The sequence below is a fragment of the Brachionichthys hirsutus genome, chromosome 19 (genome assembly GCF_040956055.1).
Source record: "Brachionichthys hirsutus isolate HB-005 chromosome 19, CSIRO-AGI_Bhir_v1, whole genome shotgun sequence".
NCBI lineage: Eukaryota > Metazoa > Chordata > Actinopteri > Lophiiformes > Brachionichthyidae > Brachionichthys > Brachionichthys hirsutus.
This window is the reverse complement of record NC_090915.1, coordinates 8,624,953-8,650,325: the sequence shown is the minus strand read 5'-3', so window position 1 is coordinate 8,650,325 and position 25,373 is coordinate 8,624,953. Positions and strand designations below refer to the sequence as shown.

At 41.2% G+C, this 25,373-nt stretch overlaps 1 protein-coding gene across 1 annotated transcript in view; it reads right to left on the bottom strand.

Moving 5' to 3' along the window:
* The window catches only part of LOC137908139 (ankyrin-1-like), a 44,706-nt gene that overhangs the window by 2,802 nt on the left and 16,531 nt on the right, over positions 1-25,373 (bottom strand). Inside the window, exons 2-38 of the mRNA XM_068752492.1 lie at positions 25,311-25,373; positions 21,730-21,828; positions 20,949-21,047; positions 20,715-20,813; positions 20,042-20,227; positions 19,684-19,782; positions 19,415-19,513; positions 19,159-19,257; positions 18,772-18,969; positions 18,280-18,378; positions 17,716-17,814; positions 17,286-17,384; positions 16,882-17,079; positions 16,191-16,289; positions 15,904-16,002; positions 15,484-15,681; positions 15,232-15,330; positions 14,656-14,754; positions 14,444-14,542; positions 13,844-13,936; positions 13,607-13,679; positions 13,422-13,442; positions 11,753-11,876; positions 11,514-11,577; positions 11,162-11,274; positions 10,263-10,487; positions 9,685-9,839; positions 9,304-9,515; positions 8,291-8,495; positions 8,103-8,199; positions 7,295-7,523; positions 6,898-7,026; positions 5,600-5,719; positions 4,341-4,425; positions 3,427-3,501; positions 3,201-3,332; positions 2,970-3,128 (exon numbers count right to left, since the gene is read on the bottom strand). The exon at positions 25,311-25,373 is cut by the window's right edge and continues 39 nt beyond it. Coding sequence (XP_068608593.1) covers positions 2,970-3,128; positions 3,201-3,332; positions 3,427-3,501; positions 4,341-4,425; positions 5,600-5,719; positions 6,898-7,026; positions 7,295-7,523; positions 8,103-8,199; positions 8,291-8,495; positions 9,304-9,515; positions 9,685-9,839; positions 10,263-10,487; positions 11,162-11,274; positions 11,514-11,577; positions 11,753-11,876; positions 13,422-13,442; positions 13,607-13,679; positions 13,844-13,936; positions 14,444-14,542; positions 14,656-14,754; positions 15,232-15,330; positions 15,484-15,681; positions 15,904-16,002; positions 16,191-16,289; positions 16,882-17,079; positions 17,286-17,384; positions 17,716-17,814; positions 18,280-18,378; positions 18,772-18,969; positions 19,159-19,257; positions 19,415-19,513; positions 19,684-19,782; positions 20,042-20,227; positions 20,715-20,813; positions 20,949-21,047; positions 21,730-21,828; positions 25,311-25,373 — 4,540 coding nt within the window. The remainder of the gene's footprint in view (positions 1-2,969; positions 3,129-3,200; positions 3,333-3,426; positions 3,502-4,340; positions 4,426-5,599; positions 5,720-6,897; positions 7,027-7,294; positions 7,524-8,102; positions 8,200-8,290; positions 8,496-9,303; positions 9,516-9,684; positions 9,840-10,262; positions 10,488-11,161; positions 11,275-11,513; positions 11,578-11,752; positions 11,877-13,421; positions 13,443-13,606; positions 13,680-13,843; positions 13,937-14,443; positions 14,543-14,655; positions 14,755-15,231; positions 15,331-15,483; positions 15,682-15,903; positions 16,003-16,190; positions 16,290-16,881; positions 17,080-17,285; positions 17,385-17,715; positions 17,815-18,279; positions 18,379-18,771; positions 18,970-19,158; positions 19,258-19,414; positions 19,514-19,683; positions 19,783-20,041; positions 20,228-20,714; positions 20,814-20,948; positions 21,048-21,729; positions 21,829-25,310) is intronic.

The following is a 25,373-nucleotide window of genomic DNA, read 5'->3' as shown; positions in this document are numbered from 1 at the left end:
AAACTATAGAGTACACAAGCAAATTAAATATATTCAATGGTAATTACTATTTTTAAACTTTAATTCAAGGCAACTTAACCTTATTATTTGTGAGTTGTAATGCCATTCAGGTTCTTCTATTAAAATGCTTTCTTTGGACCTTCACACACAGCATCATTCTCTTTTGATTGGTTGGCATTTTATTTAGTTAAACCAAATATTTGGCAAATAAATACAACATATATTTGGTCTAATCAGTGCTAAATCCTTTAAATATACAAACAGCTTTTACAAATGACCCTGTTAACCCAATACAGTATAACATATTTAAATACTTGGATTTCCTTTCATGTCCTTCCCAACCACATCAAGACTTTCCATTGTTAACAATTTCCATTTTTGATTCATGACATAATCGATTCGAGAAACATGACTGGATGAAATAATATAGAGACGCTGTCTCATGCTTTTAAACAGCATCTGTTCAACCATAAATTAAATCTCACAGTACGTCTTTAGAATAATAATGCAAAGCAGTAATGAAGCCATGTAATAAAGGGTGAAATACCTCTTTGCTGTGTGACTAATAGTCTACTACGAGTTTTTGTGACTGTTTCTGGGATGGTACAAGGCCAAGAGGATGAGTGGTGGCACCAGAATCAGGTGAAAATGAAAGAATGAATCAGGATTAGGATTAGGATGAGGATTAGAATGACTTTGATGAGTCTGGGCTAGCCTTGCCTTTCACTCCTGCTATTTAAACACAACACACACAAGGTGTCAAAGGCACAGGGTGTAAGTGAAGCACAGAAAAAAACAGAAACACAACACACTGCACAGCACACTACGCACACACCACCACTATATAGACACACATATGCACACAGACACACACACACACACACACATATATACACAGTACTGCACATATTGAATTACAGGTGATGACACACAGTTTGGGTTCACAGGGGGGCTTTAAATGTGTGGATCTAAAATCACACACATCTCACAGCGCTATTTATGCCTGCTGGGAGTCGGCATGAAATCAATGTTAAAAGTGAGTTTTCAAATCAGACGTGGGCAAAACATAGATAATTAAATTAAATATTAAATGCAGATTTGAACATCAAAATTTAAATAATGAAGTAAAAAAAATTATATGTTAAATTGAGAGTAATTTACAGCTATTTTGCCCATGAATGAAAGCCGTCATGTCACGGAAACATTGTGTGTTAAACGTCAGGTGCCACAGCAGAGCCTTGAAGAACACACCGTTTACTGTACAAGTAAATAAAAACAAAAAAAGCATTTGCTCGTTAATACAGCATTAAAAAGAAAAGTGAAATATAACCATAGAACAATATTTTCAGTGTTCTACATTGAAAGCATGCCATGCACACAAAGTTAAAGTATTAAACAGAGCCTGTAAAAACACACTGATACACATACAAACACACACACACACACACACACACGTCCTCACACATACAAGCAGACAACAGCAAAGCATGCAGCGTGCACAAACTGTAGAACACACATGGAGCTGGACCGAGAAGAGGAGGAGGGGGCCCTCCCTGGGCTGAATGAGGGAGGAGCGCAGGAAAATAAGATGACAAGAGAAGAGGTGGCGGCCCAGAGGTCAACATGAGGTCATATGAGGTCAGAGGTCGGACAGGAAGAGCTGTGAGGAAGAAGAGCAGGAGAGGGGAGAAGGAGGAGGGCGGCTTGGCCAGCAGATATGACATGTCACAGAGACAGATGGAAGTCAGGACAAAAAGAGATTGTCCTGAGCAAAAGACAAAAGTTCAAGACTGCAATAATATTTTTAAGACGCAGTCAGAGGTGAGGTTCTGTCTTCTTCTCAGGGAAAGAACGGGAAAGACTGAAAGACTGAAAGACAGAGGGAGGAATAGAAACCAGGTATGAAGGCCAAGAGGACGTTATCATCTGTGTACTAGTACCACTTTGACTATTGTATCCATCCCAGACATATATAAATCTATCAATTGTGTGTGTGTGTGTGTGTGTGTGTGTGTGTGTAAAACACACAAGCCCATGTAATCTGAAGAAACCATCTAAAATGAACAATCAGGAATCGTCTATATGTAAAGCATCGGAATGTTTGGACTCTTCAAATCCTGTCAGTTACTCTCATATTAGGTTAAGAATGAGATTCATCATGTTAAGGGCTCCGGTATGAGGCGTGAGGTGCGTCAGTAAGACTGTAATGACGTGAGCCTCAGTGAGGGATGCACACAGCCAGTGTTAGTGCATGCTGCAAAAGGCCAGGAGTTTGTGGCGAGACAATGATTCCATTCCCAGGCCCGAGAGACATCATTTGAGATCCATCATCATCATCATCATCATCATCATCATCATCATGTACATATCATGAGAAGCAAACCACCATGCAGCCCCATGTTCGACTTACCCCTCCTGAAAAACGGAGGTCTAATAACTTGAGGCTTGTGCACTAGGCGCAGTGACCTTGTATCCGTGACCTCTTGTGGAGCAACAGAGACAAGGTAGAATGGCTGTTACCCACACTCACAGGCAAGCAAGGGGGGGCTTTCGGGGGAGGAGAGTAAATGGGAAAAGCAGCTCCCCATATCCTGCTAGTGAATCAAGTCTCAGATTTCTTTAGTAGCGCTGACTACACCCGCCACCATGACCAATGCATACGCATTCAAGTAAATACATCCAGGAAGAATAACGCATGTAAATAATAATAATAGTTAATACGTGTAGCTGTAGCATAGAAAGATGGAGAAGTTCAACCTAGTTTTTACTATTCTCATTCTTTGGAATTATGCTTGAGCAGGAATTTCTTGTAAATGTTTCAAAGGAACATAAAAGTGAAGGAAAAAAAAAAGTTAAATTACAGTTTTTGCCTTTTCATAAACGTCTTAAATGGGGACAGTCTTTTACGGTAACATGTTAAGGCAAGCAATCTACGTATGCCCTGATGTTTCCCTAATGTGTGGTCTTACCATTGATGACGCTGGGGGACAGCAGCGTGGAGTCGCGGTCGCACAGTCGGCAGGCCCCCTCCTCTAAGGAGCCGGGAGCTGGCTGTGGATTCTGACCCTCCAGAGACGTCACAATGTCTGCACGGTCGATGTTCTTCAGAGCGGTGTAAAGGCTCTCCACTGAGAGGGAAAACACCACGCAGAGCATTAATTGCTCTTGTCTAAAAGCGGCAGCGGCGTGTTCTTACTCACTCTTGGCCCGTTTGCCTTCTCCGCTGGCCCACAGGTTGAGCAGAGCTGAGCTTTGGTCCAGCAGGGAGTTTGGATTCTCCACGCGGATCCTGTTGATGTCGTCCACGCTGAACTGAAGCTCACGCGCCAACTCTGCCAAATGGAAGTTAGCAGTGGATCAATAGATAAATAACACACACAGCTGCCGTGCATGGATAGATTCTCCGATCACATTTAAATGACTAACCTGCCCAGCTCAAACCCAGCTGCTCAGATATGATGCTGATCTTGACCTCAGTCCTCTCTATGGCGTTCACTGTGGCTAAACAAAAACGGAAAAAGACTCCAATGTCACTAAGAAAAAGTGAAACATGTACATTTATAATTATTAACAATACTTACCTTGAAAAAAAAGGATCACTCTGTTGAAGGAAATAAGCAATACCCAGAAATAATCCAGATTATCCAAATCATTTTTGAGGTGTATGCACACCGTATAGACAGGGTAGGTCAGAATTTGGCGTTCATTCAGGTCCCACCTATCAGAGCAGCATTCAGTAACCATTACAGAGAGACGGAGGTGCAATGTAGCAGCGCTGTGCACTTCATAGACAGAAAAGGCCTTTTACCAGTTTCCTCCCCGCCATCAGCGACATTTAAAGCAGCTAAAATAACCGCGGGCCAATCAGAAACAAGGACTCATTTGTCTAGCTCCACTGCGAGGTCCTGCCCATTCCCAGTGCTAAAGCTAACAGCAGCTGATGCCATGCCAATGGAAATCGCAGTGGAGACACCAGCGCCATGCAAATCGATCGCAATCTGTTATCATAGCTACCAGGCACTAAAGAAAGGAAAGGCTACTATGCCACGAGCCTTGGAGATATTTTGGGTCATTGTGGGGGGGTGGGGGCTCCTGCTCATCTGTCGGTGACACATTCAATAGGATTTCCTTTAACTGCGGGACAAAGAAGACCTGGGCATACTGTGCAGTGCATTGCATACAAGGCTCAGGCTTTGTGCCATTCATGCTAAAGAAACGATAACACGAGTGTGAACTGAAGGTTTGTGGGTAAAGAGGTAGTTCAACATTCAGGGCCTGTCTCAGCTGTGTATAAATCAGGGGGGGGGGGGGGGGGGGGATTCAGGTATTGGAGGACTCACCAAGACCAGCCTCATTCAGTGCACTGTAGCGCTCCCTCAGGACAAGGGGGGTCAAGGTTCGCCTGCGCTCCTCACCTCCAACAACCTTAGAATGGACAGATACAAAATCATTAAAAATATATAATTGGTATCTGGTGCATCGCTTAAATCTATTAACGGCCAATGTTTGGCCTGGAGGATGTTAGCGCTCTTCATTCTGTAGAACAACTGGTACGATTAAAAGTCATCAAAACGTGCATGCAGCGTATTAATAGTCTGGACTTTCATTTGTTTTAGCGAAAGTGATCTTTCTAATTGATTGATTGAAAAGCAATCTTGCGGACATGTGAAATGCGACCTTACAGCCTCAAGATCACTTTGATGCAAAGCTAGAAGCTGGGTTAGACTTTCCAAGTGTCCATTTCCACCACAATTCTTCTCACTGCTATCAATTGTCATTATAAAAGGTTTTAAAAACTTTATTTGTACTGAGATATAGCATATTTAAAAGTATTTTATTTTTTATTTTTTCATAGATTCTTATACTATTATATTATTTACACATTATTATATTATTGGCTGCAGAGCAACATCACAGATTATGGATTTTATTTCATGGAGAGAACAGATGATCACTGACTGGATGGCTGCAGAGGCTATGTTCCGTGCTTTTGGTATTTGTCTCAGTAAGACAATTAATCATGTTTAAATCATGTTGTAAGGCTGCACTCTGCTGCCTCACTGGAGAAAGGAATGACCAACTCCACTTCATTCTCAGTGTTAAATGTCTTTTTTTTATATTTTCCTTCCAGATCCAGGTTTAGTTCCACATGTGAATTGGTGACACTGCGGCCGAACAGCTTCAGTGTATCAGTCAAAATATCAGTCAAAATGATGAATAGCCTTATTTTTACAAGAATAAAAAAGAAAATCAATCAAGATGGAAAATATTTGTTTAACACTAAGTCTGTGTAAAGCTATGGTATAAATTCCTTAGCCTAATCATTTCCATCAGTAATTGTTTTTCATTTGATCAGCTGTCGCTTGTATTTCACAACTTATTGATGTTAAAAATATATTCACAGAGAGATTTAAGACAACGTTAGACAAAGTGAAAATAAAAATAAAAATCAAAGCATGATTGCCGACTAAAACTTGAGCATTTGAGGAGAGAGGTCGTAATACCGTGTCCAGCCACTAGGTGTCAGCGTACATGCACTCAGTTCAACATCAGAGAAACTGATTTCTTATTTGGGTTGAGTTGATAAAGAATGTCTTACCTTGACACAAGCTGGCATGGTTATGTTAAGATTACACAGCACATGCTGTGTGTCCTCATATTTGGTGCACTTCCGCAAAAAGGACAAAAACCCGGTGGCGTCCTTGTTACTGTCTCTGACCTAACATTGGAATTATAGGTAGAGAAGACAAGGAAATAGAGAAGACAAAGATGGAGAGAGATAATGTAGGAAAGCAACCCAGACAGAGGAATGGAAGAGAGGGGGTGGATATATTTCAAAAAGAGTAAACAAAGTGGAAGTGAAGAGAGAGAGAAAAGAGCAGAAGATAAGAAAGAGAGACAGAGAGGGAAGGAAAAACATATCAAACACGGTATTAGATCCCTCCACAATGTCACGAGTGTGTGGTGCAATAACATGGGACGAAAAGCAGGGGGGGAACAGGGCTGGACGCAGTCCACAGGCAGGTGAGAGAGAGAGAGAGATTTACCTTCACATTTACCTGGACGTCTGTCAGACCAGACAGTTACAGAGTGACGGTGAGAGAGAGAGAGAGAGACAGTGAGACAGACACATATAGACAGGCAAGGCCGCAAGATAGGAAGACAGGCCGAGACAGTGGAGCAGTCAGAGGACATGCAAACAATTACCCCAGAGAGTAGAGAGACGGGTAGGTAAGTTGTTTGCTGCTTGACTAATGACAAAAGTTTCATCACATTATTTATCTATAGCTGATAGTGAAAAGTAGGTAGTTCCTCAGTTGGACTGACAGACAACATGAAAAAGGAAAAAGCATGCACAGTATGAAAACAGGTATGAGCAAGAGGATGGTTAAACAAAATCAATGAAGCACAAAAGTAGAAGAAGAAAGAAACAACTGACAGATGTACTCATTTATTACGATCTTTAACCAAAGAGACTCCTTTAACAACAGCAGATTTAATCAAAATCAAATAGAGATGGATTTAAAAATCTGGGACAACTTTTGACAACTTGACATTTCACGACAATATTATGTAACAAAAAAGAAGGGACTGCCTTGAAACTTATCAGTGTATCACAAATGATCAATAACAGTAATCTTCATTGATATACCTTCACACTGAAGGTGTGGAGAGTGAACTTTACATTATTTATTAACCTTAAAATAAGCTTTAACTGTATGACAGATGCGATAATTGAAAGCAAACACACAAAAAGCATGGTGTGAATATGTGGGTGACCAGGAGGGGAACAGTGAGAGGATCCTTCACACAACGGACTCACAGAACCACTGAACAAGTGGAACATGTGGCAACTGGCCGCGAAGCAGGCACATAAACGGTCAAATGGAGACCGACCTTGACGGAGACTGGCAGCCTGTTGTCTCTGAAGGCCTGGAAGCTAAAGCTGCGAGGCTGCTGGGTGGCCTTCCTGACGGGCACGAGGTTCCCGGAACATTCCAGGTGAAGCGGCATGCCCTCCATCAGCTGCAGAGGGACACGCAGACGATGAGGGTGAAAACATCAATCATAAAAACAGGAGGAACGTTTGAGCTTGTTAAACGGGAACGGCATCATAAGACAAATTCCTACTGCTGCTCGAGACATGAAGGATCATGCATTTTTTTTTTAATGACGCAAAGAGAATGTCTTACTAAATCCGAGTAGCCAGAATGTATTTTATATTATACAAATTATTCTGATCTGTTGCATTTAACATTTTAACATTCCCCGTTTTCGTTTTCCTTGCGCTGACCTCAATGTCTCGGCTACGGGCCACTTCTGTGAAGTTTTCGTGCAGCTCCAGCGTTTTGTCCATCTTGTCGTCTGTCATACAGTAACAACGCAAGCGTCCCTCCCGCACCTCATTCATCTTGGCAAAAATAACAAACTTGGCCATGTACGGGACAGACATCAGCTCCCGGTAGAGCAAGTTGGCAAAGGTCACCGCCTCTGCTGTGCGGGGACAGTCTGCCAGCCAGAATCTGGATTAGGAAAGAGAGGAGTGAGAGTTGTGGATTTAAAAAAATCTGATTAATATCGAGATGTGTGCAAGAGAGTGGAAACACAAAACGGACTGGCAATAAATTTGTCTTGATAGGGCTGTAGCTGAAAGTTTGAAACTGCATTGTTATGCTGACATTTGATTTATAGCTGATTAAGATTATATAAATATTATATTATAGCATTTACAATTAGATTCAAGTGCTGGCTGCCTGTTTGCACAGACGATCGTCCACCAGGAGTGATCGTCCGAGGACACCGCATTAAAGGCAATCAGCAGACTTATGGGTATCTATATTTGTTTTAAATAGCTTTATGTGAATTTTAGCTCATTTTATCCACGAGTGAAATTCTTGACAAACAGAGTCACATGATATCCGTAATACCAAAGTGGTTTTGGATATTTCAAAAGCAGCAAGCAGAGGCTAAGCTGGTTGGTAAAATGTGCAACTGGTTGGTGCCAAACATGAAACACAATGACATTTTTTCCTGAAATGAAATGGCAAAATTATTGAAATCTTGTTATCAAAATTACCCAAACCTCACCCTCAGGCGCTCACCTTGCAGACACGTTGGTGGTAAAGTTGGCACATTTGTGGGCGTACATCAGCTTGGTGGTTCCAGTGATGTCCTCCCACTGGGCTGGTGCTGTTCCACCTGACCCAAAACAAACATTAAGGTGCATTAAGAAAATCTTTGGAGAAAAAGGTTTGTGTTTTTTTTTTGGGGGGGGGTTAATCAAACTTACCAATGACACTGCAGAGGAGGCGCAAACTGGTGGTATCACCCTCCCCTGCATCACGGGGACTTTCCCTCCAGGACGGCGGTAAAGGGATGCGCAGCCCGATCGGACGGTGGAATTTGCGTCGCCGTGGCTCAATAGTAACCACTGGGCTGAAGGTTGCCTGGTTACCAAGCTGCCGAGTCAGAAGCTCGTCAGGGATCGGCTGCGCCTGAGGTGGAAGCATCGGGGGAAATGGTTGTTAAATTGGAGGATGTCAGAGGAAACGATTTAAAGGATATGAAGTTGAAGAAAGGAACAAAAGAGGAAGATAAACTCAAGCAGAAGAACGACATAAACTCAAGCTTAGGTAATCTAGAAGGATAGTAAATAAGTGTGAGGCAGAAAGATGTAATAGATTGACACATCAAACTCACAACCATACTCACACATGCAACCAATTCATATTTCACACCTGACCCAATTCAGATCCGTGCATCAGCTCGGACAGAGCGGCTCACAACTTAAATCAGGAAACTGAGGAGTGATGAAAGGAAAATAAGCAGAGCAACATAAGACAAAGCAAAAACAAAACGCATGCAGTTTCCTTCAGTAACGTCAGTGCTGTGCCTAATCAGCGCTTCAAAAGGATTCTTTAACATTGCGAGATAGGACACTTGGAGGCGAGGGTCTGCAATCTCTGATTGACATTCTAGTTGTCCTTGTGTCTCTTACTTGCTCGAGGTGGGATGAGGTGAAGTGTTGAAATCAAAATATGCTTTGTGAGTCACAGCACAAAATCATCGTCATGAGGAAGGAGATATTACAAATTTAGATTTATGCAGTCCTGAAAATTATTGTAGCTTTTAAAGCTTTAAGGAACTTTAAACCAGTGTAAGATCCTGTACTAGTCTAAAGTAACTGTTTAACATCTTAGCTATGGAAGGAAAACAAACTCATAAATATCACAAAAAAATGCCCAAGACAAAGACACTGTCACAGAAAGAGAGTGAGCCGTTTTGTCTGTCCTGAGTCCTTACCTGCAGTCCCAGCCTCACTCTCTTGGTGACAGCCGTCTCAGGAAAGATTGTCTCGGTATGGGGCACGAGCTTACTGGTCAGCCTGCCACCCTCTGGACCAATCAGATCGCTCTCCTGCTGAACCCGGGACACCACGGCGAAGTACAGGGGGAAGTCTGTGGAGATGATCCGACGGATTCTCTTCTTCTCCAGCTCATCGTAACTCTCCAAGTCTACACACAGGACAGAGTGAAGAGTAAATACTGTTTTCTATTTTATTTACTATCTCCAGGTAAGCTGCTGCCATTAGACATCAGCTCCTGGGTCACGGGTACGATTAGGAAAGACACATCTTCAACCATGCATTGTCTAACTCTAAACATTCATCATCATTACACTGACCTTCGTCCATGCCATTCAGAATAGTTTCCAGCACTTCGTCACCATAGCGATTGCGATGTTCCTTCCAGACCGAGCCATTTTCACTGCGCAGGACCACAAGCTCTCGGTCCCCTCGGCCCAGTGAGGCAAAATGGGGGATTTCCACAATCACAGGCCTGACGACAAATGTTAAAATCTACTTTGGGCTCAGATTTAAGACTTTTCCTCTCTTTAATATCTGTTTCATAAACGTTGCTTAGACCACTGTTTGTAGTGTTCCACTGATATATACCGGTAGATTCAACAATAATGGTTGAATCATTTAATTTAGTTTAGTCATTAATTTACACCCTGTGCTGTGGCTTCTTAAATTTTTTGGTACTTCATTGTTTTAATTAATTATACTTTTACAGCATTTTTACTTGCAAGCGGTAGAAAAACACATTTAAAAACAAAGTGCAGTATCTAGTATTTATGTTACGCAAATGTACCCCAAGTTTGTTTCCTTATATTACTCATCGAGCTCTAAATATAATTTTCAGGGACCTGCAGCAAATAAATTACACATCATGAGAAGTAAACAAAAACGTTTGACTCACCCGAGGAACTGCATACTGGAAGGGCCGAGAGAAATGATGCGGCTTGCGAGTCCCTCCCCTTCCACCAGAGGAGGAGGTGTGGTCAGTTTCTGAGGCTTGACCAGGCGGCAGGTGATGCGTGTCGGGGCAGTGCAGGTTCGAGGAGGAATGATTACTCGCAGGCCGTGGTGTCTGCTGCCTCGCATGGAGCCTCCTCGGGCATCCACCATGAAACTCACCAGGAACCTGAGCACCAAACAGTGACACGGTGATAAAAAAACAAACAAATAAAGTCCCATTCGGCTCCTTTTAAATAAGATATAAAAAGGGTTCGCGAGGAGTGCGTCCTTTTCACTCTTTTATCTTAACATGGCAGCGGCGGACATGACATCTGGAGCTGCCACCAAAGGATGACATAATAACATGCTGTTTGATCCTGCATTGGACAGGTGGGCTTTGTTCTGGTGTGTGTTTGTCAGGATGTCTGTTTTTTTCTGCGTTTGACAAGCAGACTCATTATGGAAACATAATAAAATAATATTCTGTAATGTTATGAAACATTAATAGCATGGACTTCAATTACATTGAATAAATAAAAAAAAGAATAAATGAAAAATAAACATTGCCACATTGCTACTCCTTTTTGGTTAGATTGATTTGTTTCTATTCTGGAAATGCACTGATTTAATTCTACTGGTTTAAATGCATCAATCAACCAAATCAACTATTCATTCATTCACTTAGCTTTGATCATTATACAATAATTATTATTTAATCAAAACATGATACAAAAGACAGATTTCTTAACGGCGACATGAGACCACTTCGTTCCAAACAGTTTAGTTACGAGTCTAAACTCCGTGACTGAAAGCCTCTTTTAAACAAACTACACAACAAAAAGGAATATCTGATCAGCTGACCCAGTGTGAATGGGGCTGGCCACAGGGCTGACGTTGTCGGATGTCTCTGTAGCTGGACTGCTTGGGATAAGAGAGTCTTCATCATACTCCTTTGGTAAGGGGACAGGGGTGTGCTGGGGAAAGAGATGGGGAAGGGAAACAGGCAGTGTAAAACAGAGAGAGAGAAACGGCGCAGGGAGTGAAAGAGAAGAGATGGGTGAGGAAAAGGAGAGAGAGAGAGTGTAAAGTGAGACAACCTAATAGAATAGATGGGCATAAAATCTGAAACCAAAGTAATTGGTTTCGAAAGTGAGCAGATCAATTTTCAATACTGGTGTTTGAAGTTCATTTTAATTTAATGTGTTTAGCTTACCTGATCCAGTAGTACAGTCTCTGGAGACACACAAGGGATCCTGGGAATAGCAGGAGAATAGGGCCTAGATGACACCAAGGGAGAATAGCGTAAGGCAACAATTGACTATTTCTCTGCAATTACTGAAATCCACTTGAATGCACTGATTATTCGATATTCTCAGAATTGAATCAAAACAACACAACTTTCAAACCAGAAACAAATGTGCACAATTGAAAAAACAAAACAAAGTTACTCACGTGGTGCCCATGCCTCCCTCGAAGTCTCTCAGGGTTTTCTTCGGAGACAGGAAGTCATCGTCCTGGTCCTTGAAGTCGTCAAGCTTCAAATAGCGCGCTCCATCCATTCCAAGCAACTCGTCTCCTGTTGGAAAAAAAGAGGTCAGAAAAATGGAAGAGGAACAAAGAGGACACAACAGATGCTGAAACATATAAAGCGTCAAGAGAGGAAAGCACAAGACTGAAGGGAAACGGGGCGAAATTATGCTGATCAAACGCTTCAGTTCTTCCACTCAGTTGAACAAAAATAACGCACTAAAATCTATAAGTTGGATTCGCATAAATTTGACTGTGGTTGACATTCACATTTCAATCAAAATAAATGTCACTTGGCTACGTTATTGCAGCAAAAACTTTCCCGTCCCTCCACCGTGAAGTAAGACGCTGAATATCAACACTTTAGGTTCCGGACACTGCATGGATGGAAAACTTCAAGGCACCTGGTGACAGATTTTATAGTGAGCATGCCCATTAAAGACGAAATTACATGTGGTGATGGTTGTTTCTGTGTGGGAGAAAATAGCTTGATTATTATTACGAAGGAATGATATTGAAATAATGATCAAAACAACAACAGTAAATTATGAATCATTTCACAAACAGAGCCGTTTGAAGACAATTAAAATATTCATTAGCACGAGCTGCATGGGTGAACAAAAACATTAAGGAGGAAAGTAAGCCACACGTAGCAAGTACAAGATGAACAAAAGTACACTTAAAAATGAAGCTTGCATTAAATTGATATTCTGATTAGATAGATGACTGCATAAACAAACATGTTTTCTGTTTACAGGAGAGAGCTGCAGCTGCAGCCCAGCATGTGTGTAATCTGCTTATTGAACAATTAGGCAGCCACTGGTTGGAGCACTCGATTTCAAAATGGACAGACGGAAGGTCTTTTGAATACTGGAGATCTGTCAATACTGAGTCCATGAACAGGTGTGCATTGATTGCTGGTAAAAGGAGAATGTTGTGACTACATGCTGATGAAGAACAGACATTACCTTAAATAAATCTCTGAGCAAGAGGAACAGGAAAGAACACATACACTGATCAGCCATAACATTATGACCACAGAATTATACCGATATATCTCTCTATCATAGTGGGTGGGATATTTTAGGTAGCAAGTGAACATTTGTTTCCTGTGTGTGTGTGTGAATCATTGGGTGATGCCATACATGTGTAGATGCTACTTTGATATGAATCACACTTTCATGTCATACGTATCATGTACACAATCCCATCCGGCATCGGTGGGATGTGCTGGACAAACAAGTCCGATCTATGGAGGCACCACCTTGCAACTTGCAGGACTTGCAGAATCTGCCGCTTACATCTCGATGTCAGATACCACTGTGGAGTCCATGCCTTGGCATGCCAGGTCAGTGGGATCTAAATGACGTTAGGCGGGTGGTCATAATGTCATTGCTGATCCATGTACATAGAGGAGATAAAGACACGAGGAAGAGCCAGTTGGGCTGAAGTTGACAGCAGTAGTGGAACTGATTAAGAAAGACAATTAGTGCGACACAGAGAAAGAGATGAGAAAAGAATGAGAAAGTGCAACTGCAATGAAGGCACAAATTCACGAGCTGCACCGGACAAGCGAAATACAGACACAGCCTACCTAAGGTTAGCTGGGCAACCCCTATGAAACAAATGGAACAGGGTGTTACTTACAGTCATATACATTTATAATTTGTATGCTGGTACTCGGGCTACCTCCCATACTGTCACCGTCAAACAAAATAATGAATCAGAGCTGACATTAGTAGCAAATCTGTGCACTAATAATACAATTGGACAAGCTACCTTCATCTTCTGAAACATCCAAAATCTCATCGACCGTCTCTGGAAAACTCATTCGATGCTTTTCTGTAGAGATCTGTGAAGTGCAGAAGAGAGCGATGGAGAGGAACAGAGAACGCATGTTTTACAATCAGGGGATGGAAGAACCTGACCAGGAACGAGACAAATGTCTGATTGGACATCCGAGTCATGGCATGTCAAGGCTACTTCTTCATGTATTGATGCAACCATGTTGCTCACCACAGAGACAGCCTCCTCAGTAACCAGCTTCAGCACATCAATGACAGAGATGTAACCCAGTCGCTTAGCAATTCCCAGGGGAGATGTCCCATTCTGTAGAGAGACAGGAGAAATAGTTCCACTGAGTTACAATTCTGATTAGAAATCAAACCAACATCTGTTATGCTGCCAGATAATGTCTGGAGGTGATCTGACAGCTGTTTGAGAGAGTGTAGACATTAATCACAAAGCGAATAAAGCTATCTAAAACTACATTAGAGCACAACTGGCAGCTAAATAAATCACATAGATGCTTGTCCACAAAAGGAATAAATGCCCACAAACCCGAACGTGCGCACACACACACACACCCACACACACACACACACTCTCAAAACAAAGTCAAGATTTACTTTTATATTAATTGTTTGAAGATTTATCATCATCCAAAGAAGGCATCCTTTAAGTTGAGCCCTGTGACTTCAATACCAGTGACAAAAATACAGTTAAAGGAAAATAATTATTTTAAGAAAATGAGAAATCCGTGTCTAGTATCACATGGAAAGTACAGTGTTGGGAAGAAGACTTTAAGAGTACAGGATATTCTGAATGGTGTCTCACCGAAGTAAGCTCATTGGGTTGGGCTCCATGTTTCAACAACAGGGTGACAATATCAGTATGGCCCTGCTGAGCTGCCTGGTGCAGTGGAGTGTAACACATCTGGGGCAAAAGAGAAAGGATGGTCAAGTTAGCATGACAAACAGCATGTTGTCAGCCCATACGCCATTATTTGGAGTACTACATGTTATACAAATGAGACTCATGAAGCTTACTCTTGTCTTGCAATTGACATGGGCCTGCTGTTGCAAAAGGAACTTGACCATCTTGATGTTGCCATAGTGACAGGCCACGTGAAGGGGTGTGTAGCCCATCTGGGACAAAGAGACAGAGAGTTGGCTCCTGGCTTCAGTAATTTCTCCTTACAGACAACTTAGAAATCACAAAGCTGCAACCAGCAGAAAAAACAGTCTGACCAGAAACACAAATCCCATCAGCTCTCGATCCAAGAATATTGACTCCTGAAGTAAGTTCATTTTATACATGAACACTTTCAGATTGCAAATCACAAGTCAAGATACACTCTGATGAAAACTGGAATGAATGTTGAAGTCCAATGAATATAATTATCAGACTATGACACAGATGTTACAGTAAGGGGTCGCCCCATTTAAAGCTTATGATAGGGGACTCAGGAGCCCACGCATAGCAGACAGGACATTTGCCAGATAGCCTTAAGAATATACTGTACTTCTAGCTCATCATCACATTCCAGCGTCGTAGTTTAATTTAAGTCAGCTAATAATACCTACTCTATTATTTTGTGTACCGGTGGGGACGGTGTAACTTACCCGTGAGGCAGCATAAATGGAGGCTCCTTGTTTGACCAATGTGTCGGCGATTCCCACATGACCTTCCTGAGCCACGAGATGCAACGGTGTCAATCCGTTCTACGAGCAGAGGGGACAGGCTTTGTTTGTCTTTCAGGACAGCATTTTCATTCGTATTTGGGCATATAGTAGTGTGATCGTTCATCAATTTAACAAACTATAATAATAATAATAATTATTACACATGTAGATTTTTAGATGTTCTAGTTTTACCTTGTTTCCCAAATTCACGTTAGCCTGTTTAGAAATGAGCAAGGCCACAATGTCGGGCCGCCCCTCCTGTGCAGCCAGGTGCAGGGGCGTGATACCTTGGAGCGACTCTGCATTTGACATTGCTCCGTTCTGCAGAAGACAGCTGGCTACCTCTATTTGGTTCTGTTTAGCCGCTATGTGCAGAGGAGTGTAACCATTCTGAAAGAAAACAACAACAAGCTCATGCAGACTGGCATTAGCTTTCTTGAATGCAATTCATGTTCAAATTTGAAAATGCTGGCATCAGAGTGTTTCAGAGCACTAATATTGTAGTGAAATATTCTACATGACACGTGTATTGTGTGTGTGTGTGTGTGTGTGAAATGTGTTGCCCTGGCCTGGCTGAATGAGCACATGGACACGCACATGTGAGCATCTTACTCGGGCAGTGCTATGTGCAGATCCTCCCTTGCTGACCAGGAGTCTAACAACATCCAAGTTGTTGTGATGAACAGCCACATGAAGGGGTGTCAGACCGTTCTGTTTAATGTACACACACACACACACACACACAGACACACACACACAGAGAGAGACAAACCCATACACAGATATATGAAACACATACCAGGATAAATTGTCTTTCTGGCCTCTCAATCCTTTGTAAAGTGCGGATTATTGTTTTGTGTCCTTCAAGGAGCTAAGTCTACTAGCACAGACTTTCTGACCTTTCCAGCTGCATTAGGGTTGGCTCCTCTCTCCAGAAGGAGCTCGGCAACATCCACCTTCCCATATTTAGAGGCCACGTGGAGGGGAGTGAAGCCTTTCTGCTCAAAATAAAAGAAAGATCAGGAGACAGACATTTTACGCTCGTAAATTTTCATGAGGTCACTGCATCCTCAGCAATGTTCACGTCATTACCATGTCCGAAAATGTGCCTTGTCAATCAGACTTAATGTCAATAATACAGTCCGTTGAAAACAAGACACACAAAATAAGTTTAAAGCTCCCATATTAAACTCTTTTTCCACAAGTTAAAGCAGTTCCCAGACACTTATATCAAATATATGACAGGCTTTGGTCAAAATAGCAAACAGATGCTGCAGGACAGCGTCCCCTCTTTTCTGTCTCAAACAGCTCTATCAGAAAAGCCTCTGAAAACGGAAACTAAACCAAGTTCATTGCGTGCACGCACGCAGCGGCATGCATGTGCACACAAATCTTGTGCACGTTCTAACAATGCAACGTCACATTCACAAAGATTTCTTCCAGACACGTTTTTGTTCTTGATTACAGAACTACGCGAACTACGCAGGATTGACTGGATGGTTTATTTACCTGTTTTGGGGTTGATAATGACCCAAACCAACCATAATATTAGAGTAGAAACATGGGGAAAGTGTTTAAGCTTTGCGCTACCTTTGTCATCTTTGTCTGCTGTGCCCCAGCATCCAGCAAGATTCTGATGGTGTGGATATGTCCTTCACGTGCAGATATGTGTAAGGGCGTGTGGCCAGCAGTGGTAGCCGAGTCAGGATTGGCCTTGTGCTCAAGAAGCAACTTGACAAGCTCCTTGTGACCCATACGGGCCGCACAGTGCAGGGGAGTCTGGTCATCCTGGACATAAGCAGAACGGCAACAGAATTATTAGAACTATAAGCCAACCACCAAAAATCTATGCATGCTGTCATTTACATTCTCTGAAATGTTTCCAGCAGATTAAAAAGGCACTAATGACCTTAATCACTTTTGATTGGTAGCGATGGTCACAAACATACAGTTCAAAGAGTTCGTTAGGGTCGTGCTGACGTTAGTAGGTTTACCTTCGCCTTAGCGTCCACCTGTGCTGCATTCTGCAACAGAAACTGAGCCACTTCACAGTGTCCTGCTCTGGAGGCCATGTGGAGAGGAGTCTCCACTTTCTGGTGTCGATAAACCACAGGATTACAACACAGTGCGCCATTTACCTTTTCTATTCATTGACCCAGTGTGTTTTTTTTTCCAAGTACAAAAGTGTAGTTTAAATGCACCATGTTCATATTAGAGGCAATTCATGCATTCCAATATATATTGGCTTCCTCTGCCAACAGAAAATAATCCATCCTTTGATAAACCTATTAAATCAATCACGTGTGTAATTAATCATTCTGTTCAGTGTGTTGTTAACTAAAAGAAAGTCAGAAAATCATTTCAGTAACAACAGAAAAAAAAAAATCTGTTCAGTTTTGCAAAAATATATAGCGGGTCTCTTACCACATTGGAAGCATTGGGTGATGCTCCTCTCTGGAGCAGATTCTTCACGATGTTCAGATGACCCATGAATGCTGCTACATGAAGAGGAGTGAGACCAGACTGGACACAAACACCGACAGAACAGAGGATTGCTATCAATGCACTGCATATCAAAGAGACATCAAGTCACATTCGACTTCATAAAATAAAACATTGCTGTTATTAAGCATTTAGAAACATTCAACAAGAGTCCCTGGATTTTTAAATGATCCATCCACCTCACCCTTCTCTTCAGGTCTCCCTCCAAACCAGACCAATTAGTTATGAAAAATAGGTAGCTACATAGGTAGACAAGCATGTAGGCCATGGAATCATTTTATTTGAATGGGATTATTACAGAGCATCAACCACAGATACTGTTTAGAATAAGAAGAATCATATATTCCATATTTGCCCCTAAATCTGATCTATTGGGCCAGTAAGACGGAAATACAAGGATACTTGTATGCCTGGTGCAAAAGAGAAGGAACATGAGAGAAAACGTTTCACATTCAGACTACGCCCCTGGTGGTCGCATCATCCCACCTCTGTGACAGCCTCGAGGGAAGCAGAGTGCTTGAGCAGCAAGTCCATGGACCGCATGTGGTTCTTCTTGCAAGCAATATGTAGAGGTGTGAAGCCGTTCTAAGCACAAAGAAAAAAAGGTTCTCCGTCAGGCCACATATGTGCACCCCTAGTCCTAAAGCCAAAGTCAAGTCATGTCTTCAGAGGTTAAAATGTATCTTAGCATTACAACAGCTGTCTCCTTACAGTGAAAATGATGTCATGCATTGCCAAATTACTTCACATTGAAACATGAAAATTGTAAGACTTGTTTTCTTTGTAAGCTTCAGTGCATCTTCAATCAAATGCATATGAACATATAACTATAATTAATTTGTTGTGAAAAGTACAATAATATAATATAAAAAAGAACACGAAGATGTATAATGAATTACACACAATCTATACAATGAATCGATGTAGGACTCACTCAAATGTTGCCTCAAGTACAGCATGAACCAAACATGATCTCACCAGAGCGCGTGCATTGGCTTTCGCCCCCTTGTCCAGTAGGACTTTGCCCATTCTATGGTGACCACAGTGGGCTGCTACATGAAGAGGGGTTAAGTGATCCAGCGTGATATCGTCTATCTCAGCATTGTACTGCAGTAGCTGCCTGACACAGTCCATGTGATCCCCCTGAGCAGCCATGTGGATTGGAGACAGACCGTTCTGTAAGAAAAACATGTCGCCGGAATAAATCCCTGTGCATAACTCAAACCATGTGTAGCACATGATAGCACAGAGCGGGCAATCAGAGGGGATGTATTAACTCCTGAGAAAAATACTACTTTTTTACGCGAAATGAATTGTATTTTTTGTTTGATTATCTTCATCTCACAATACCGGTATAAACATTACCTTGGTCTTAGCCTGGATGGGAGCACCGTGTTCTAACAGGATCTCAATGACACGAACGTGACCATTCCTGGCAGCGCAGTGGAGAGGAGTCAGTTCATCCTACAGAGGAAGATGAGTGAGGAGAGAGGGAGGCAAGGACAGTGATTGAAAGGGTGTCAAACGGCATTAAGTTACAGACAGTTGGGGCAAACAGATATTGGTAAGGTGATGAACACAGATGAGAGAACAATTGTCAAAGATTTGAACAGGAAATTACCTTTGTTTTGGCATCGATCTGTGCACCTCTGTCCAGCAGTAGTCTGACCATCATCATATTGCCTCTCCTGGAGGCAATATGTATGGGTGTGATGCCATTCTAGACAAGCAAGGGTAGGAAGGTCATCATTATGAAGATTTGCCAGCTTGACATGACAAAAATAAATTAGGAAAACAATTCCAGATTCATAGAGAATATGTAAAAAAAAAAAAAAAAGATTCTCTCAACATGTAATACTTGATCCGCAGCCTGAGCTGAGATCAACTGACCTTGGGGGTGAAGTTTACATTGGCTCCTCTGTTGAGCAACAACTGGGCTACGCTCATATTTTCATAGTGGGCTGCAATATGGAGAGGTGTGAAACCAGTCTGCAGAGAAAGAGACATAATGGGAAAGTGAGAGAGTGTAAATACAATATATTAATATCATCATAGCTGTGTTTCCAGTACAGCACAGTACAGTACAGTATAGTATACTTGGAAACCTGGAATCTACCTGTATAAATATTTGTTGTTTCCTTCACAGACTTTTTGTTGTGAAATTGCTATGAAGAGTTTTCATTCACAAAAAAAATTACTCTGATTTTAATACTCTATACTTTGGCAAATTGTACTACTATAAATATACCTTGCTAAGTACATCAGCGTTTGGGTCGTTCTGCAGGAGCACTGCTGCGGTGCGCGTGTCGTCATTTCGTGCAGCAATATGCAGCGCCGGGAGGCGGACCTTGCCCTTAGTGCCGTAGTTGATGAGCAGTGCCACAACATTTTCATGGCCCTGCTGGAGGGCGACTGCCAGGGGGGTGAAACCGTCCTGATGGAGACGGACACCAAGGGAAGAGATGGAGGGATGAGACAAAACAGAGGCGGTAGGGAGGTTAGGCAGGAGAAAGGCTAAACGCATGCCATTCCAGAAAATCATGTTTTTTGGTTTGAAAGTAAAACATATTTATTTAGATTTAGATTAGATTATAAATTTCAAATTACATTTAATAGACACTGAAACAAATAAATTAGGTCTCTTGTCATATTGGAAAAATAATCCAGTTACAATTATAGTTAACTACTTTTTTGACATTTATAATATATTCATAATTTATTGTTATTTTTTTTAGCAAGGATTGGGTAATAAACAATGAGATGATTTTACAAAACAACTTCAGTCCTAATTTGTTTCACACACAAAAAAAACACAAGCCACATACTGTATTGCCTCATGTTGTTAATCATTCAACTTATAACTGATTATTATTATTGACAGATAAACTCAAATCAAAAGGCCAGGTTGAAGATGTGTATACCTCGGTTGGGAGACTCTGATTGGCTCCATTCTCCAGCAGGAACTTAACGACCTCTAAGTGATTCTCTTGCGCTGCCATGTAGAGAGGACTAAAACCTTTCTGTTGGTACACAAACACATCATGCATGCTTACAACCCCACAATATTCCTGGTATTAATCCATAAAGATGTGCCATTTATTAAACACATCCTAACAGACACTCTTTAGCGGGCGTGTCACATACACATGACTCACGTGTGACTGTGCATTAACATTGGCACTGTAGTGAACGAGCTGGGCCACCACTTTCTCCTGCCCTGCCAGCGCTGCAATATGGAGAGCTGTGTTCCCTTTCTGGAGGTCACACACACACACACACACAAGAAGGACAGGACATGAGAGGGAAATGATGTCAACTTGGTAGATAATAAATATTCTGAATTGGATAGAAGAAGAATAAAACAGATGCACATACATGTAGATATCACAAATTCTGAATACGTTTTTTTTTTGTTCCTCATGATGATCATGTCCCATGCTCAAAAAAGGTTATCAAAAAGCTTTTAACTAGTCACTGGGCCAGCAGGTTCAAATTGTTCCTAGAATTACACTGGCTCTTAGGCTAGGCCTTCTCAGCAGCAGGCTTTTTGTCTTCTTTACTTTAAAAAAAATCAGTATCTGTTTCAATCCCTGTGTAGACTGTCATATTATGTCTGGTTTCATGACTCATATGTCTTAGCTCTATTTTAACGGTTTTCTTAATTTGATTTTTATGTCAAAACAAACATTATTTTCAACTCTTTTAAGTGTGGGTTTCAAATAATAGTTTTTTTTAAAATTTTATTTACAATAGTCAAGCTCTAGTGAAACAGCATATATTGGTTCTTAATCAGTTCAGACAACTAAAGCTAAGGAATTATTATGATTAATAATGTCTAATTTTTATTATAATTATGCAGTTATCTGTCACCTAACATGGCTCTTAACTTTTTGTTTCACATTTTATATTAATGAGCCCAGAGAATAAAAGAAGTACCTTGGTGATGGCCTCCAGTTCAATGCCAGAATGCAGCAACTCCAGGACCATTTTGACGTGACCTTCTTTAGAGGCCAGGTGTAACCCATTGAGACCGTTCTAAGAGAGGGAACAGAAAGATTTAATGATATTAGAGTTGGAGGAAACATACTGGTACCACATCTCTGTTGGATAATACTAAACTTCAGTTTAAACAGGTTATTTGAATTTCCAAAGCTTTAGTTACAGCAACCAAGATAAACACCAGTCCACAAAATGAATGACTGTAATTGTGGTCTTGCACATTACTTAAGTATAAATAGATCCATGCATAATTCTCTGTGAAATCTCTCTTCATTCATGCTGAGGCTACCTTTGACCTTGTCCACTTCTTAGCCTTGATCATTATGGCTTTGGCCGCCCACATCCATTCTGTTAATATTATTATTAGTGCTATTAATGCAGCAGTCTGAGAAGCCAGATAGTAATATGTCTGGCTTCTGCTGCTGATCATCGTTCAACTCCAAGTACTGAATATAACCCACAACAACAGATGCAATGGCTGCCTTGGCACTATTAGAAGATACTGCAAATGGTGCAATTCACAGAGAGTGTGTGTTCAGAGACAGGGAGGATTTACTGTCTCATCAGCCGCTTCGGGTCCCCGCGGGTACTCCTCCGCACCTTTACTTGATTTTTGCGATGAGCAGAGCCTGTTTAATTTCATTGCATCACCGTGTGTAATGACAATAAAGTGCTATTCTATTCTATTCTATTCTATTCTATTCGGAACTGTGCGCAGAGCTCTGGCCTTGGAGCGCAACACAGCACGGACCCAATGTGCTGCCGGTAGCGATACAGGTGCTGACCACACTGGGAGTTTCCTCGCAACCGGGGCATCCCACAGGGGGCTGGCAGATTGATCGGAACTGTGCCAGTCGACCCTGAGCTGAGCCATGCCAGCCTTTGTGATTTACCTCGACCTGGATGACTACACAGACATAAGTGGCATAAAAATACCATCTCTTCCTCTTAAACGATTTCCTTAAGTTTGGAGGATCGGCAATCGGCCGATTCCTACATGTGAAACTGATCTTATCCACCAAACTTATCTACCTCCACAAAGGTCTGAAAGTCAGCCACTGTCTCCGCCTACCTCCCATAGGAATAGTTTGTTGATTAAAAAAAATAAACAATTAGGGTACAGAGGCACTTTATGGATCATTTTTTAAATTTCATCAAGTGAGAGACGGGGCTATGTGAAGAGCCCACCCATCTTGACACCCAGACTGGCTCCGAGTCTGTTTGTTCTAAATGCTAATGAGAGTGATCAGCCTGTCCTCGACTGGAAGCATTGAACCGAGAATTCCCAGTGTCATTAACAATGCATCTCATCGGTCTCTGCATCTCATCGGTCTCCATGTAAAAGCTATTCATGTTCACCATGCGCCTAAATCCTCATCTGAAAGTTGGTCATGACGATGATATTAAAAGCAGTGATAGATAGTGATAAATATATAGTTGAGCATGGATAAATTATGATGCTGCATGGTTACGTGCAATTGGATCTGGTTCTGACTCATAAACAGGGTCTGGAAAATACACATTACAGTAACAGAGTTAAAAACAAGCAGATAAGTAGCTGAGATAATTATTCATTGATTGAGAGTCTTTCAAATATTTATACACATAGTGTTGAAATACTTGTGGTGGATTTTTATATTCCTATGTTTTGTTTCTTTAAATTGGTCTATTTTTACTGCATACCCTGCCTATAGCATAGCGCAGTACTTTTGCATTTTATTATTTGTCGTTATTTTATGCTTCATGCTGTATGATTGCACCGAGAAAGAAGTCCAAGTTTGCGAATACTTTCACTGACAATGACAAATAAATCTATCCTGATTCTGATAGACAAAAAAGACTGGCTAATATGGACAACAATATTTTTATCCATAACTAAGCATAAGTTCTGTCAGGAAGGTTATTTCTCATGCTATTCTGTCATTCACATCTCAGGCCTGCTTAAACATATTTTCTACAAACATGGTCTGAAGCCATTAATTGAATTTGGCCACTGCTCTGCCTAATAGCACAGCAACCCACTAATGTTCGCCTAGTATCTTGTTGCTGTCTAAGCCTCTCCGTTCCTCTTGTTCTGTTACGTTGTTGTTTTGCACAACAACCACCGTCCCACCACCACCCAGTCTTCAAGACGCACCAGCTTCTTCATTCATCAGGTTCAACAGGATCATCAGCCACCATCACCACCACTAGTATCTGGACTCCAAACATCAAACCTGCAGCTGCTGCTCAGGACAGTTGCCCTTTGATCTAAACATCCCCAAAGATGTCCCCATTGAGTGATTCAGAATTATTTGGTGGATTACAATCATTATCAAAGTTGTGCAAAATATAACACTGCTTGTAGTTTAATGACTGCAAATCTCATATATCTTCTCTGCCTCCCTGGTGCAGATATGTGCGTGTCGGATGCATCGACAGAGATTGAGGGATTCTTAATGCCCATTTTACTGGCAGCGTTTCGGCTTCGTATTACAGCACTTTATCCCTTCATCAATTATAAGTCCTATTGCACAGCGATCCTTAATGCAACAAGAGACTGGAGTGCTACTCTTTCCTTTACCACACGCATTCACATGTTCACATACAGGACTCATGGTTTGGTCATGATGCAACAAGGTGTGAGAGATAAGATAGCAGGACTGAAGATTGAGGGAACTATAATCGAATGCACTTAAATATTAATGCACACCACTTTAGTCAAAGACAAAGAATCATGAGGTCTATGAGTCATGCATTTTTCATTCCTTTTTGGGTCCTATTTCACATCCTTTTCAGACACAGGTAGAGACATTCTGTTGAGATTTTAGTGATGCACCAAAGTCTTCAAGTTTCTTACTTTTTGTATTTGTTCTTTTTCAAAGGAATACAAAATGACATAACTATGCACAATGTCATAAAATCAGTAAGCTTTTAACTGAAGTACAGCTTATGAACTTCCCCATGGAGGGGTAACAGGGGGCTCCATACTAACCCAGAACAAATCTTGATTCATAATATGACTTAATTAATGTTTAGTTATGATTAAATTATTAATCGATTTAAGTTTCATTTTGAGATACCATGGAAAATAAAACATCCAAACATAATTTAATATATAATTGAATAATATTGAGTATGAACTGAGAGCAAACTCTCCTCTCTAAATACTGATGATTACTGTTTCCCTTTACACATAATGAAAGTTCAAAAGGAAAAAAAAAAGGAATTCAAGGACATTTTTGAATTGTATTTCTTTTTTAAATGTTAACAGGATTATATCAAGTATTGATATTAGACATTCTCACAGGTCTATCAGTCTTAGCAAAAGGTGTAACTAGCTGACATAAATAGTCCCCACTTATATTAGCCCACAGATATTGGTGCTTCTTGGGATATAATAAAAATAAACAACCAACAGCATGGAACATTAATTTACAAATATCAACATTACAATAATTCAGACAGTTACAATGACACTAGCTATGACAGCATTCTTACTCAAACGCACAAACAAGTCTTTGTAGAAACTGCCTTACTTGATTGGCCGTGTTGATGTTGATTCTATTCTTGATGTGATCCAGGGCTTTGTCGAGGTTTCC